Genomic DNA, 17,127 nt, shown 5'->3' on the forward strand with positions numbered 1-17,127 from the left:
CTGACATTCCTGGACAACTGGGTTTTCACTCTGTTCCATATCACAACATAATTTATTCTGAAAGTATGGATGCAAAAATACAATAATACAGTTAATACAACCCCTATTAATGCGTGTGCTGTATGAAATGGCCGATTCCTTTAGAGGTTCCTTGGGGAAAGCAAGGAAAAGAGCGAGATGAGTTTAGTTTATACAGTACAACAGACCTAAGACGCTGTGTAGGTGGTGAGTGGGTAGAGGAGCAGAAGGTCACACACACAGATCTGAAGGCTGGACCTGAACAAGTGCGAGCAATCACGTTGTCATGGTAATGAGATACGCTGAATATTTGTCTCTTTCTCATACAGTAGGCTACTACAGTGCAACAAATCTTGTAATTTAAAATACAACTTTATTGATAATTTATTGAAGATTACATTTCGTATACAATACATTTGGATAGCCTACTATTAGATGACAAAGTCTGACTGATATTGAACAGTCACAGAATCTATCGGTATAAACGCACAGTGGGTGTTGTCGCTGCATACACTCAGTAGTAAACGCCTCCCCAATGAGACTTTATTAACGTGTTGATTCTTCGCGCTATCGGGCAGTGGGTCACTATTGGGCAGTTTTTTTCTCACAGGAAAAAAATCTTAACTTCTCTTCCCACGCAAAAATCTCAGCCGTTTGCAATTACAGTTGATGTGAGGGCAGAATATCGTCCAGCTTCTGCTGCACGCGATCGTTACCACACGCGCACGGGAGAACAGAAGAGCTACAGAGAAATGGTAAGTCGTGTTGTTGTTTTAAAATGCAAGTGTCTTAATATAGTCCAATAAAAAATGTAAACGTTTAATTTAGCTGATCTAGGATGAGGCATCAAATAATTTCTTTCTTATTAAAAAAAAACCTTATTATGTTAAGTTCACAAATAGCCTACAACATCAGTTCTCTGTTTTCTCCTGAGTGTGTGGTGTTCTGGTGTGATCAGGTGCTGATCTTTTAGTTTACTATTGGGCGGTGAAAAGGATGGGAGCGAGATTGTGGTGTGGGTCAGCTTTGTAGTGCTCACCTGGGGTGTTTGTTGATGTGAATATTTATGCTGATTTAAGATCAGTGATCAGACCAGCACCAGGTAGGGATCAATAGAGTAAAAACTGGCCCCAGATCAGGCTAAAAGGTATGTTGTGTACCTCTAGTGTCTCTCAGTATGGGGTCACAAGGAGGGTGAGAGAGTCAGTCAGGCCATATTACAAACTGTTTCATGTGTGTTTGGCACAAGTTGAGCTTTACCTGTGGCCACTTCAGTCCAGTATCTCCAGCACTAACCCACTGCAGAGCAACCATGAGTGGTGAGTGAACCCGTCTCAAAGTTTTATAGATTAGCTATGAAAATATTCTTAAGTAATTAAAGTGGAATTGCTGGGTGATTGTTTACCAAGCGGTATTACTAAATCCATTTACTAAAATTTAAAATTGGTCTTGTTCTAAAGTTTTTCTTATTGATGAACTGAGGTGTTTTTATTTTTCAAACGTCTTTTGACATTAGACAAGCAGTCATTTGTCTCAATTGTCTGTATGATGCTTGATTTCTTTTTTTTTGTTAGCCAGGATATTTTTCTAGAAAGACAAGAGTTTTAAAGCAACAATGCACCACCAAAATGAAAATTCTTTCATTGTTTACTCATGTTTCAAACCCATATTATTGATTTTCCCCTAACAAAAAGGATTTTCAGAATCTTGGAATATAGAGCACAAGTTATATACAGATGATCACTTTTATTATACTTTTTTTTTTTTTTTTGTGGAGCTTGACAGCCACAATATTCATGCATTGTATGGAAAAGAGCAACATGGACATTCTTATAAACATCTCATACTGTGTTACACTGAAAAAATAAATTACCATATGAGTTTGGAATGACATAAGGGGAGTAAATAATGACAGAATAATTTTGTTTGGGTGATCTAATTCCTTTATGAGTAGTTTCACATACCTTATATCCCTGACAGGAATGCTGTAAAGGTTTTCCCATTCTTAACACCATGTCCAAAAATATTCAAACGTGTTTCTGCCTCAGAGTAAAACATTTAAAAAGGCAGTTGTGACAAAAATAGAGACAACTACAAGACATAAAATAGCTATATGTGTCATGGCTGGTTGTAGCAAGAGAGCAGTCGAATGCCTGCTACAGACTGTGATTTTGCAATCCTATAAGATTATTACAAATTATACTGCTCGACATGGATCTAATTAAGTTGGCCACGACATGCATGTAGACGGTATGATGATGACACCTATTGAATCGTAGGCTACGACGCAAGTTAGCAAATTAGAATAAAATGGCATCAGCATGAAAAATAGAGCAAGATCAATCGCACTTTGGCAACTGTGGTTTTTATCTGCACTGAAAACAAGGAGGAAGCGAAAGAGGAGACCATGGATGCGATCATAGCTGGGGAAAAGAGGCCAAATTGGCGTCCTTAAAATTTGTCCCCATTCACTTCCATTGTAAGTCTCACCATAACCAACATTGTCACATGTCTTGTGACTGTTCGTGATGTAGGTTTAAAGGGGACCTATCATGCTTTAAAAAATATATATTTTACCTTTCCTTTAGTGTGTAATATAGTTTTTTTTTAAAGGTCAGTGTGTTAACGGAGAAATGTCACAGTTATAACATCACATCTGAAATGTAAGAGAGGTAGGCCTATAATTTAAAAATTAAAGGTCGATTCAGGTCGACCAGTTTGTTCTTCTTGACTGTCATAATCAGACTCGGGCTCAAACTGATATGGCAAAACTGACAAAAATAATTTGCGTAGTTACAGTAGTATTTACATCACCTCTGGCAGCCTCCAGAGCTGATACCCATTATGGTAAGTATGGGGAGTTCCTTTGATCCTTTAAACATAAAACAGAGCGTTCATACAGAGGATGATTTTGTAACATTAAATTATATAAACCTACTCTAGTAGACTCCATAAATAAAAATATGAACCTGTAAGTGAGCATAATAGTAAAAAAAAAGTATGTGCTTAACAGCTGGTCACTATAAGCTTTTGTTGTTTGGAAAAGAGGAAGTTCTTTTTTGTTCCAAAAAACGTCAAATCTTCAAGTTTGGTAGCTAAAACACTGTAAGTTCGTACTGTACCTTGTAATTGCTGATTCATATTTCGCCATTTAATCAATTCAAAATATAGAGTAGCTTACATGTTGGTTGCATGAAAATTACATCATGGTTTCTGTGATCTGTCAGTCACTTAAATGTTGTATCTATGTGATGACACTAGGGGTTGCACTTGGGAGCCCCAAAGACCTCTGATACTTCAGAAAAGGCCAATGAGAATTGACGAATGTAATTTGCATGCCACTGCCCTGGAGTTATGGGTATAAAAGGAGGTGGCTTGCATCCATTTATTCAGGTTTGTTCTTCAGAGCAAAATGGTTGCAGGTGCAATTGCTCATTCTGTTCACCTCTGCAAAAAGAAGGAAACCTTAATCTTCTGGTGCACATGGTGCATTACAGTGATCTCTCTTCCGAATGGACTGTTAAGTGCAGAGAGCTCCCCAGTCACGACTTTCTTTTTTTTAGACAGGAAGTCGCTTCAGTTGCTCATTGTCCTGGTTCTTCTGCTGTCAAAAGCAAGGCCTCGGCTGCAAGTGCTGGCGATCTGGGATTTCAATGGAAGCCCACGGGACTATCATTCCCCAGCATGCCCGTTTCCCCTGGTTGAGTTCATGAATGAGTTGGGTGGTTCATCTTAGGGCAAACTTAATTTCTCATTTGGGGCTCGAGAAGAGCTTGTCGATCGCACAGACTAGAGTTGTCGATAGCAGGACGGTGGGCTATTGCCTTAAGACGGTGAGGACTTGGCTGGACCCCCACCATCTGGTTGGCAGCCCAGTCTGAGGCCGATGAGTTAGTGGCCATGCTTGCCTGGGCCCGCTATGAACATTGGGCTCCAGTGGAGCCCTCCACCATGCCCTGAGCGTTCATGGTTGGATGATTGGTTCTTGGGTTCGGAGTGCTGCTCACAGCCACGCTCTGCCCTAGTTTTTCTCTTCCTGGAAGTGCATGAGGAGCTCACAAAGTCATGGAAAGCACCTTTCACTGCCATGTTGTGCTTCACAAGCTCTTCCGTCCTCACTACCCTCAATGGTGGGTCAGCCAGGGGGTACACAGAGGTTCCACAGGTTGAGCAGGCAATCGCGGTGCATGTATGCCCGCAGAGCGCCACCACCGTCCTAGAATTTCGTCTAGGGTCTGTTAGTTCACTTCGTCAATGACATTGAAGAGTGGGGTATCTATAGGTGGTCCAGCTGATTTGGAGTCAATTAAGCAAAGCACAGGTAGATCTGTGGCCCTGGGTCCTACACAAGTTGATCATTAGGGTACTTAGAGGTGCCAGGAAGTTAAATCCTCCGAGTTCAACCCATGTACGCATTCTCAACCCATGCAAGACATACCTTGAGTTCGGTCCAGCATACTCTCATGTAATCCTGAGACCCCAGCCAAGCTATATGCTCAAAGTTCCCACTACTTCTTTCAGGGATCAGGTAGTGAACTTGCAAGCGCTCCCTCGTGATGAGACAGACCCAGCCTTATTGTTGCTGTGTCCAGTGCATGCTCTGCACATTTACCTGGACAGCATGGAGAGCTTCAGACGATCTGAGGAGCTCTTTGTCTGTTTTGGGGGACAGCAGAAGGGGAAGGCTGTCCCCAAACAGAGGATTGCCCACTGGATTGTGGAAGCAATTTCCTTGACACACCAAATCCAGGGTGTGTCGTGCCCTATGGGAATGTGAGAACACTGCACAAGGATTGTTGCATCCTCCTGGGCACTAGTGAATGGTGCCTCTTTAACAGACATCTGTAGAGCAGCAGGCTGGGCTACACCCAACACCTTTGCAATATTTTACAATCTCCAGGTTGAGTCATTGTCTTCCCGAGTGTTATCAGATGCGAATAGGTAAATTTCGGGCAACTGGCAGTGTGTATTGCTTGCATACAGCGATTTTCTCCTCCTTGAGGTGATAACTTGGGCTTTTTGTCCATGTGAGTTCCCTGTGTCTGGCGAACCCTGGAAGCCCTCTCCTATTCTCCAGTACTCATCAGTAGCTGAATTCGGCAGAGGAGTTCGCCGCCAAGCCCATTACTTGCGGAATGCCCCCTTTTAGGTGAGCCCTTGTACTTGGATTGGGTGCTCCATATGCGCTGATTCCCTGTTGGTAATCCCATATGATGTATTTTACACTGTTTGGTTTACCTGTTGGAAAACTCTGTGTCTTCCATTGAGCCTCATGCCGTCACCAGTCGCTATGGGTGTGGAGTTTCTCCCTTGCCAGGCAGAACCCATCATAGAGACTTCTTTCCACATGTGGTACTTCCTATTGGTAAGTCCATGTGATGTATTCTCTACATGTAAACCTCCCTTCGGGCAGGATATGGTCTCTGCAGTGCCCCTTTTCCTGCATAGAAAAGTTACGATGTGGCATGATGCACCTGATATTAGGCACAGCAGCCTGCCTGCATGCACCGACAAACCTCACAACACAGTTCAGCTAGTTATTCTTTTAGGGACCCCTAGTGTCATCACATTGACACAACGTTGAAGTAACTGACAGTTAGGGAACACCTTGGTTACTATTTTAACCTTCGTTACTTGATGGAGGGAACGAGACAGTGTCCCTCCTGCCACAACACTGAACTACTGCTCAAATGGCCGGGACACTATCTCAGCTCCTCAGCCCACACCTGAATAAATGGATACAAGCCACCTCCTTTTATACCCATATGTCTTGGGGAGTGGCATGCAAATTTAACTCACCAATTCTCTTTGGCCTTTTCTGAAGTATCAGAGGTGTTTGTGGCTCCCAAGTGCGACCCCTAGTGTCATCAGATTGCCAATGGTGAACTTTAAGTCATGAAACATTGCATTATCCTTGATAGGCTATAATTCTCAATGTTCTGCCACAGTTTCCCATGAAACACTCTTGGACCATGTATTAGAGCTGATTATGAATGAGAAGCCTCCAAACAGCACCAGCCTGTTTCTGAGTGAAGATTCTGAGAAGCCACAGCGTGCTGAGGAGGGGCTCCACCGTCTGTACCGAGTATTACAGAAGCAGATGTCAGGAAGTAGGCGAAAGATGGGCTGCATCACACGAGACAGCGTAAAGACATTCCTGCGAAGGAACGCGTTTGTGATCTTCACAGTGGCTGCTGTGGCTTTAGGTAAAAGGGAAAAGGGAGGGAAGTGTGAAGTATGAAAGGGTTAACAGACGTTGTATTTAAAATTTCTTTCTGTTTCACTGTATGTAGGGGTGGTGCTGGGTTTTGCCCTGAGACCTCATAACCTGTCCATCAGGCAGGTGAAGTATTTCTCTTTCCCTGGAGAGCTGCTTATGAGGATGCTTCAAATGCTTGTGCTACCCCTCATCGTCTCCAGCCTTGTCACAGGTGCGCCTGCAAAGCACACCACTTCAATCTTTGCAGATAATTCGCTAACACTTTAAATTCCTTTACATTAGTTAATGTATTAGGTGTCATGAACTATCAATGAACAACAATTTTAAAGCATTTATTCATTAGGTTAATTTATTCATTCATTCATAGGTTAATTGTTTATTTAACTACTGTTAATATATAGGGTACATCTTTAATGTTTAAAATATATAATATAGACTGCTATTCAAAAGTTTGAGGTCAAAAAGATAAAAGAGAAAAAATAAATTAGGCTAATACTTGATCAAAAGTGACAGTAAAGACAATTATAATGTCACTGAAAATTTCTATTTCAAATAAATGCTGTTGGTTGAACAGCTTTCTATTCATCAAAGAATCCTAAAAAATAAACCATCCCATAAATATATTAAGCAGCACGACTGTTTTCAACATTGATAATAATAAGAAATGTTTCTTGAGCAGCAAATCAGCACATTCGAATGATTTCTGAAGGATGTGACACTGAAGACTAGAGTAATGATGCTGAAAATTCAGCTTTGATCACAGGAATAAATTACATTTTAAAATATATTCAAATAGAAAACAGTTATTTTGTAATAATGTTTCACAATATTGCTGTTTTTACTGTATTTTTTATCAAATAAATACAGCCTTGGAGAGCAAGAGAGTTCTTTTAAAAAACATTAAAAACTCTGACTGACCCCAAACTTTTGAATGGTTAGTGTATACGCAGCTATATATATATATATATATTTAATTATCTGTCCTACATTAAGTATATTTAAAAATGAACATCGGCCAGTTCTTGAGCAGAAACATTGGTGTTTTATTGTCATTTCAGTAGAAATGCTCAACCACAGATCATTTGTGTCTTAGTTCTTCATGTTTTTGTGCAGGAATTTCCTCTTTGGACAGCAAGGCTTCTGGGAAGATGGGAATCCGGGCCATTGTCTACTACATGGTGACTACGCTTATAGCAGTTTTCATCGGTATTGTCATGGTGATTATTATCAGGCCGGGTAAAGGCAGCAGGGATAGGCCAGTGGCCTCTAGTGGCAGCATTGAGCCAGTGCAGGCCACCGATGCGTTTCTGGACCTGATAAGGTGGGGGAGAAAGTTTTGTTTGACTGTTGAAATCTTTGTTTATTTATTAGATGTTATGGGATCTGATTTTTTCTTGTTGTTTACAGAAATATGTTCCCACCTAATTTAGTTGAAGCCTGCTTTAAACAGGTTTGTAAATCCTCTCCTAATGCATTTCCATAACATTAAAGTGCCTCTACTCAAATTGGTACATGTAACTGATATTACTAATCACCCATTTTTCTTGCAGTACAAAACACTATACAAGAAAACTGTGCTGACAAAAAATGTCACCATCTTGGTCAATGCGACAGACAGTATTAACTCTACAGATCTCAGCCAAATATCCAACTTCAGCACAATCCTGCAGACCATCCAGGAGACGGTGGAAGAGGTGGTTCCTGTCTCAGGTTCCTCAAATGGGGTGAATGCCTTGGGGTTGGTGGTCTTCTCCATGTGCTTCGGATTAGTGATTGGAAACATGAAACAGCAGGGCCAGGCTCTCCGGGACTTCTTTGACTGCCTGAACGAAGCCATAATGCGCTTGGTGGCCATCATTATCTGGTTAGTGTCCAATTATGATAACCTATAACCTATATAAATTATGATGGCCCTGACAACAGTGAGTTAGTCATTTAGGATTCAATGACATGATGCTATTTTTCTTTAAAATTAAAAATGCAATTCATAGATATAATGACTGGAGTACACCTCTTCAAAGGTTTATTTTAGAATTTTTTGGGGACCATAAAGTAAAATTTCAGTATTACTTCACAACTATCTTAATATCATAATGAAGAAAAAGTCACATTAAATAATGAAATTCTTGAAAAGAAAACCTTATTAGGTAATTTGGTATAATAATTTATTATTATTTAAAATATATATATATTTTAACAAAAATGTTTCACTGCTTATTAATATTTGAAAACAGTTTTCACCAAATTAAAGTCATGTGGTGTGACCAACAAAGTGATGTGGCCCAATCAACAAGCAGAAACGGATAATAGAGAGGACCCCTGCAGACCCTCATGACTGTGTGTCAATTTCAATATGTCTTTTAAACCATCAAATAATTGTGGCATGGCAAGGTGTGTTCAGGTTGTAAAATATCATGATGTGAACTGATAATTCATAATATTTTCAACTTCAAAAATATACAGGTGAAACTCGAAAAATTAGAATATCAGGCAAAAGTTCATTTATTTCAGTAATTCCACTTAAAAGGTGAAACTACCGGATATATATTATATAGACTCATTACATGCAAAGTGAGATATTTCAAGCCTTTATTTGTTATAATTTTGATGATTATGGCATACAGCTTATGAAAACCCCAAATTCAAAATGAGAATATTGTGAAAAGGTTTCATAAGCTGTAAGCCATAATCATCACAATTATAACAAATAAAGGCTTGAAATATCTCACTTTGCATGCAATGAGTCGATATAATATTTATTTATTTATTTATGAACATATCTTTATTGCGAGGATTAACCCCTTGAGATGAAACATCTCGTTTTCAAGGGGGTCCTCCAATACATCAAAGCTTAAAAAAAATAAAAATATATATATATATTAGTTTCACCTTTTAAGTTGAATTACTGAAATAAATGAACTTTTGCACGATATTCTATTTTTTCGAGTTTCACCTGTATTTTGCTTGCAGATAATGATTAAGATGTGTACACTGACGGGGTCAAAGCAAAGGGGATGTTCCAAGGTTATATTTGTTTTGAATGTACCTATAAGTTTGATGAAACTATCAAAATATGAGGAAATTATTTCATATTTTTAAAATACATTTTAAATATGAGGGAAGAACTAAACACTTAACTTGGTTAAGGTATTTCTCTGACAAAATTATTTGTCAGGAATATAAAGCATACATTGACTACATATTTATCTATTAATGTTTCTTTTTTGGTTCTCTCTTGTTTTTGAATGTGTGCATAAATACTTGACAGCCTGGCCAAAAATTATGTTAAAATGTTTAATTGCTTTATTTATAATAGACTCCAAGTGCAACTATGCAATATGCTTACAAAATCTTTAACACATTTGTAATAAGATTTGAATAAGAGTGAAGATGTCAATTTTCCTAGGCTGGATATCAGTTTTGACAACTAAAATTTAACTTGAAATGGTATAATTTATTTTTTGAAAACCTGACACATGTGAATATATATATAAAATAAACTGAATTGTTTTGTTTTTTTCAGTTTTTCTTTTTCTGCCACAGTTGAGTAAGAAATATGATTCGGTAAATTAAACAATCTATCTTCTCATTATTACACATTATTGTAATAATAATAATGTCTCATTTTATATTGAGAAACTATATCATTATGAGATTTTTTCTAAATGTTATGATGACATTGAATATTTTTTATAATAATGTTTATTTTGAAGGTTCATATGAAGTGTCATTTCATAATGAGAAAGGTTCTCATTATTATTAACTTAATCATTATTATGAGAAATTTCTTTTCAATGTAATAAGATACAAAGTCATAATTTTGAGACACTTTATTATGGCTTACAGATTCCTTTTTTATTATTATGACTTATAGATTCATATTTTTTACTCAACTGTGGTGGAAATTGGTTTTCAGATAAAGTTTTTGTCATTAGCTGGAGTAAGAGCAATTATTTTAATATAGAAATGAAAATCTTTAATACATTTTGGATTTAAATTTCATCACAATAGCTTCAATTTAAAGCCTCTATTTATGGATGCATGTATGCAGAATTGACTATTATTGCTGTAAAATGTCTGTCACATCTGACCTCTGTTGAGCAGGTACGCTCCGGTGGGTATCCTCTTCCTGATTGCAGGGAAGATTGTAGAGATGAAAGACCTTGCTCAGATGGGCGGACAATTAGGGATGTACACGGTATCTGTCGTTGTCGGGCTACTCATCCACGGCCTGTTCGTTCTGCCTCTGCTCTTCTTTGTGGTGACCAAGAAGAACCCTTTCACCTTTATTGCTGGGCTGCTACAGGCTCTGATCACAGCTCTAGGCACCTCATCCAGGTAATCACCTGTGTAAATAAAATATTTGCTATATCTAATGGTTATCAGATGTACAGTAGGTAATATTTAGGATTTTCTATAGATATAGATGCAAGATGTGCCATATTTTTTATATTTTATTATAATTAAATTTAATAATATATACAATATAATTTTAGTTGGGTTAGTAGGTTAGTATGTGGAAAATACATCCTATGGACTCACCAGTGGGGAGTACTACATAGGGAAGAGTCCTTGTGGTGGGCTCAACCGGACGAGGGCGAGACTACCTGCTTCACAGCAACTGGTGACAGAGCTAGCTCCGTCCAGGGGAAGACACTGGATTCACCGAAGGGGAAATTGAACAGTGAAAGAATACATCGTATAGGGTCACCATTAGGAAACAAACAACTATACATACGGTGCACTAGCCAGATTACAAGGGCTCATCTGAAAGTTCAGGGTTCACCATTTTATGGAAACTCAGACTGGACCTAAAAAGCGCACGTTATCACCTCAGAGAGGGGAGAGGTGCTAATGCAAGCACTACATTCAATCAGTTTGTCTGAGTTTTACCTGTTATTACCTAAGACTTGAGACAAACTGTTTCCATGCATAGATTATAAAATCTTGCTATAGTGTGGGGTGTAGCCCCGCCCGAAGCTCTACATATGACTGCTAATGAAGAACCGTTTGCCAGAGCAGATGTGATTGCGATACTCCTGGTGGAGTGTGCCCTCACTCCTGAACATCCTGGGCCTGATAAGCCCAGAGAATGGCATCCACAATCCACAATCCAGTTGGCCATTCATTGCTTGGAGACAGCCTTCCCCTAATGATGACTTGCAGGGACTGACCCGGCAGCAGTTCTCTCATTGTAGCCCTCAGATCGCCTTCAGGACCAAGACGGGAATCAGCTGAGGATTAGCTGAATACGACCACAAAGTCTCAATGAGCATGCTCTCGCAGAGAGAGCATGAAGCATCCACGAAAGACACGGGAGCCAGAAGAGCACGGTCGGAACGATATCTTTAAAAAAAACGCGATCCGCCTAAAGAAATCGCCTCTTTTAGAGCGCCACTGATGCACCCAGGGAATCATAGTCGGTGGCAAAATGCAGTTCCTGCATTACCTCTGGGTCAGGACTACCCTCGTGCAGATCTTTAAGTGCTTTGGCCTGATAGACCTGCAGGATGGCCATAGCATGCTGGGCAGAGGCGGCCTGGCCAGTAGCATTGTAAGCGTTCGCCGTGAGAGACGAGGTAACTTGTCATGGACAGCATGTCTTGGACGGGGGCCTTGGGAGATTCTGCCAGGTGCTGGTGTTTTGTGGGCATAAAAGCACCGCAATCGCACCCTCCACCTGAGGAATATCCTAGTACCCCTGCGCCGTCCCCACCATCGAAGGTAATGAGGATGGAGGTGCCTGTGAAGCTTGTTCTGACAGAGAAAGCTGCCTTCCATGACTTCGAGATCTCCTCTTGCACTTCCGGGAAAAATGGAACTGGGGCGGAGCATGGTGGATCCGGAGCGTTCCACTCCGACCCCAGGAACCAGTCATCCACCCACAGATGAGTCATCTGCGTCGGAAGGCATAAGCCCGCCCTCCGATGCTGTGAGTGACACTTCATCTTGTCATTTCACTTGAGCTCCGAATTAGAAATTAAGCTTGTCTGAGGGTGAGACACCAAAGTCATCCAGAAATTCGACTGAGGAGACTGAGCATAAGATGCTCGCAGAGACTGACCCGGCAGCAGCTCTCTCATTGTAGCCCGCAGATCGCCTTCAGGACCAAGACGGGAATCAGCTGAGGATCTCTGATTTTTGTTAAAGAACGAGATTCACGATCGCAAAGTCCCAATGAGCATGCTCTAGCAGTGAGAGCATGAAGCATCCACGAAGGACACGGGAGAGAGTCTCTATGCACTTATATGCACACTGGAGAGAGTCCGCTGTTCTGTGCTGGTGATCCAGCTGGAACCTTTTCTTGCGGAGATGAATGGAAATTGCTTCTTTTTAGTACCAAGAGTTGCTGGCTTAGGCGCCGAAGAACAAAGCTGAAGTGTAAGTGCAAGCTGGCCCACCTTATTTGGCGTGTCCTGGCATGCAAATTCCACACGTCAATTACATTGGCCTTTTCTGAATATGTCTCTTAAGGTTGACCCCTAGTGTCGGTATTTCGACACAATGTCGAAAGTGACAGACAGAAAGGGCACTAAATTTACAATGTTAACTGTGGAAACATGTCATAGTCTGTGATAACTATACACACCTGAATAGATTTGAATTGCCACCTTTAGGTTTAACAGCACATGCTACTATGGTTTTATTATTTTCTTGTCTTTCTCAGCTCTGCCACCCTGCCCATCACTTTCCGTTGTCTTGAAGAAAACAACCATGTGGACAAACGAGTGACACGTTTTGTGCTACCAGTTGGAGCCACAATCAACATGGATGGCACAGCTCTGTATGAGGCAGTGGCGGCAATTTTTATTGCACAGGTCAATGACATGGACCTGAACTTTGGCCAGATCCTCACCATCAGGTTAGTTTTGGCAAGCACATGTACAGGTACTGAAGGAGTGTTTATCTCTTCTTATCCATTTTGCAAAACATTTGTACTGTGGCAATGTTCTCCTTGCCAACAACATCTCCAATGAGTTAATTTCCAAGAAACTTTTTCCAAATTAAAAATCTCTCATGTTTCTTTCAGTATTACGGCGACTGCCGCTAGCATCGGAGCAGCAGGCATCCCTCAGGCTGGGCTGGTTACTATGGTGATAGTATTGACATCGGTGGGACTGCCCACAGAGGACATTACACTGATCATCGCAGTGGACTGGTTCCTGTGAGTCTCTCTCAAATGTCACGTTGAAGCATGCGGCTCCAGTAGAGAGCACTCTTTCAAAGGTTATTGATACATAATGCAGAATGCTAATCTGAAGGAGTATTAGCAGCATTGACACATTCCGCTTTCATATTGTGCTTCCATAATACTTAACAATGAATTGAAAACATTGAATGTTTCAGCGACATGCAACTTTGTCGCATAACTAGTCAGGCTCCTGTGCATCACACATTTATGATGCCACAAATCATGCGGTTTGTTCAGAAGAGGTGTGATATTACTTTTTTTCAATCATTAGATGATTAACATTTGCCAAAAAAACACACAAAAAAACAGGCTAAAAATGCTATGTACTTGCTTTGACGAAAGGGCCCAAGACATCTCTAAATTTCCAGAGATTTATAGAGATGTGGACTCGTTTGACTTAAAACACTACCCTTAATCACCCTAGAAACCACCTAGGTAACATCTTGGCAACAACCCACAACACCATAGCAACAGTATAACATCATGCTAATAACCACCCAGAAAACCATAGCACCTGCATAACAACACGTGGCAACCACCCCAACAACGTAGCAACATCCAAAAAACACTAAGAATCCCTTAGCATTTGCATAGCAACATCCTAGTAACCACCCACAACACCTTAAAAACTCCATAACATGCCAAATACCACGCAGAATACCTTATCACCCACATAGCAAAATCCTGTGAACTATCCCTACACCCTAGCAACATGCTAAAAACCATTCAGAATACCATAGCAAGCATAGCATAGCATACCATACCATACCATAACACCCTAAACACCACTTTGGAAACCACCCATAACACCCTAGAAACTACATAGCAACATAAAACACCTTACCATTTACAAAACAAAACCCTGGCAACACACCAGCAACTGCATAAAACACTTTGGCATCCAACCACAACACCCTAGCAACTGCATAGCAACACCATGGCAACCACCCAAAATACACTAGTAACTACGTAGCAATACCTTAGCAACCACCCACAACACCTTAGCAGTAACAGTATGTACTATACAGTAAGTACAGCAAGTAAAAAACGCCTTAGCAATCACCCACTACACCCTAGGAACTGCATAACAACATTATGAAAATCAATCAGAACACCTTAGCACTTGCATTGCAGCACCCTAAAATAACATGGGTACACCAGCAACACTGTGACAAACACCTGCAACACTCCAGCATTGTGTTGATGAGTTTTACACAGCAAGCACCACTCTCACTTTTCAGAAAATATAAAAAAGATGTAAAAAAAGGGTTTAACATAAATATTTGGTGTGGTTTTTCAGGGATCGACTCAGGACCACCACCAATGTGCTGGGAGATTCATTTGGTGCTGGGATTGTTGAGCATCTGTCACGACAGGAACTTCAGAACCAAGAAGTAGAAATCAACAACTCTGTGATTGAGGAGAATGAAAAGCCATATCAGCTGATTTGTCAAGAGAATGACTCTCTCAAGCATCGCAACAGTGAAACCACCATGTAATAATTCTCATAAGGTTATAGTTGACACAACTTAAGCACTGTTATAGAGAACATTTTCTTCTGAAAATCAGAACTGGCAGAAAAAGATGTTGGAAAGAAGACAGCCATATAAGTATTTTGAGAATGTAACATGCCAATCCAACGTTTTATCCATCAGTACTTTTATTTATTTAGAAAAAAATACATCCAAGGCAAAGTAGCACCCAATTAAAGAACATTATGCTAGTTTTATGATGCTAATTTGAGACTGTTAAAAACATTGAGGTCTTTGTAATTTCTATGAATATTGTTTTAGAGTTGATGTCATCAATGTCTTTCAGACATTCCTGCTATATTACCTCATACACACATAGATGTAGAGACAAAGGGAACCTTTTGAGTTACTTTGATTTTATTACTGTTATCTAACTTATAAAAAATTACATTTTTGTAGATGTTTATATGATATTGTGATCAATTCTTTATATAATGTAATGTTTCTTTAATGGATTTAGCATTTGCTTTCCTCACTGCTACGTGATAGACTGTGAAGTAAATGATTTCCCCCTTAAGAATGGCTAGTATGTTATTTTAATTATGTTAATTTAGTAACATCAATTATTGATAGCTTAAGCAGGTGAATGATGGTTTATAAAGAATCAGATTTTTTGTTTTGTGGTGGAATGTGGCTGTGAATCTATGATTATAGTGTGTTCTGGTTCTCCTGCCAGTTTGTGTTGTGCTTCACCGGTTGTTATATTTATATTTGAAGTCTGTGTGCCGGCTTTATAAAAATTCCCAGATTGCAGCTGTGTCTGTGTGAAATACTTGAATCTTTACCACAGTCCCCAAAGGTTTCATAACAGTTTTCTCTCACACACCAGTTCAGGATTGGTATTACGGATTCACTTCACAATCCTCACTGGGTTTTGATAAACAGTATATTTATACTTTTAGTAGAGATTATTACATGCAAACTACAGTATGTGAAAATGGTGTTATGTTGTTTAACATTTCTTATAAGTATTTATATAACAATATATGGTGCAATTTTGTTTGTATTTATTAAGTTATTTTGAGGTAATGGTATAGTGTGGGCATATTTTTGGCTTGAATTTTTTGGTATTTTGAATTCTGGAAAGTGTTATGATGAATAAATGTCTCAGGAATAAAAATTCTCATTTTACAGTGTTTGTCTTGTCACAACAAACCACACACACAGGTTTCCACTGTTAGCAAATGCCAGTGTATAACACTCACAAGACAGCATCCTCTAGTGGTGTGTAGTATAAGGATTCAGGAATTTTGAAAACTACTTACACATTTATATCATGTTAATAGAAATGAATAAATAGTCACTTTGAGAATAGAGAGCCGGTTGCATAAACAGCCATTATGTTAAGACAGTGTCTTAAATTCTAGTATGACCCACTCACAGTTAGTCAGTCTTACTTTTCGGTGTCAAATTAGGATAATCTATGTAAATAAAATAAAAAGATATGTCTTTAAGAAAACAATTTGTCAATAATGTCTAATTACAAGTCTAAGACTAGTCTTAGCGGTTTAACCGACCCCAGGTGTCTTATATAGACTGAGAATGGTGATGTGTGACGTCTCCGCTTCCTTTTTTTTCTCTTCCTTTTGATCACATTGTTCAAACAGAAATTCCCTTAAAGGCACAATATGTAAGATTTTTGGATTAAAATATCCAAAAACCACTGGAACAAAGTTATATATTTTGTTGACTTGTGTACTTCCATGATCCCGAATGATTTCGACAATGTTTAAATCCAGAGAAATCAGCTGTTTTAATCAGCGTAACGCGCCGTGTAATTGCGTTACCTGACAATGACGTCATATCCGCGTTACCCTCGATTTCCGTAGAAACCATGGAAACAACAAAGACGCTTTAATATATTATGTGTTTTATTAGACAGATGAGCAACAGTTTGGATACTTTAATCTACAGAAGACTAATCATTGTTGTATAGCTCAACACAGGCTTATTGTTTGAATTCCTTGTTTTCTTGATTTATCCTGAGGAACATGTTTTGGCGCTTTTCCACTGCATGGTACGGTACGGTTCGGTACGGCACGGCACGCTTTGGCGCTTTTCCACTGCATGGTACGGTACGGCTCGGTTCGGTACGGCTCACTTATGGCGCATTTCCACTGCATGGTACGGTACGGTACGGCTCGCTTTGGCTCGCTTTAAATGGT

At 39.6% G+C, this 17,127-nt stretch overlaps 1 protein-coding gene across 2 annotated transcripts; it reads left to right on the plus strand.

Moving 5' to 3' along the window:
• The first annotated feature begins 268 nt into the window (after nucleotides 1-268).
• On the plus strand, nucleotides 269-16,074 carry slc1a6 (solute carrier family 1 member 6). 2 transcript variants are annotated; one of them, XM_079598068.1, is made up of 11 exons: nucleotides 269-307; nucleotides 685-773; nucleotides 5,967-6,224; nucleotides 6,312-6,449; nucleotides 7,352-7,559; nucleotides 7,646-7,688; nucleotides 7,789-8,102; nucleotides 10,343-10,576; nucleotides 12,906-13,100; nucleotides 13,269-13,403; nucleotides 14,731-15,714. In XM_079598068.1, the coding sequence occupies exons 3-11, from the start codon at nucleotides 6,008-6,010 to the stop codon at nucleotides 14,927-14,929; spliced, it is 1,683 nt and encodes a 560-aa protein (XP_079454194.1). In that variant the 5' UTR covers nucleotides 269-307; nucleotides 685-773; nucleotides 5,967-6,007; the 3' UTR covers nucleotides 14,930-15,714. The 2 variants fall into 2 exon arrangements, with proteins under 2 accessions (XP_079454194.1, XP_079454193.1); XM_079598067.1 differs by lacking the exon at nucleotides 269-307 and having other exon boundaries at nucleotides 591-773; nucleotides 14,731-16,074.
• The last annotated feature ends 1,053 nt before the right edge of the window (nucleotides 16,075-17,127 follow it).

Source organism: Phoxinus phoxinus (assembly GCF_949152265.1).
Source record: "Phoxinus phoxinus genome assembly, chromosome: 22".
NCBI lineage: Eukaryota > Metazoa > Chordata > Actinopteri > Cypriniformes > Leuciscidae > Phoxinus > Phoxinus phoxinus.

What these genes read in the sequence shown, in the direction of transcription:
- slc1a6 (XM_079598068.1), top strand. Translation starts at nt 6,008, where the DNA reads ATGAATGAGAAGCCTCCAAACAGCACCAGCCTGTTTCTGAGTGAAGAT. An exon ending in CGTCTCCAGCCTTGTCACAG is followed by an intron (nt 6,450 to 7,351) that starts GTGCGCCTGCAA and finishes GTTTTTGTGCAG; the next exon opens with GAATTTCCTCTTTGGACAGC. An exon ending in GCTCTAGGCACCTCATCCAG is followed by an intron (nt 10,577 to 12,905) that starts GTAATCACCTGT and finishes TGTCTTTCTCAG; the next exon opens with CTCTGCCACCCTGCCCATCA.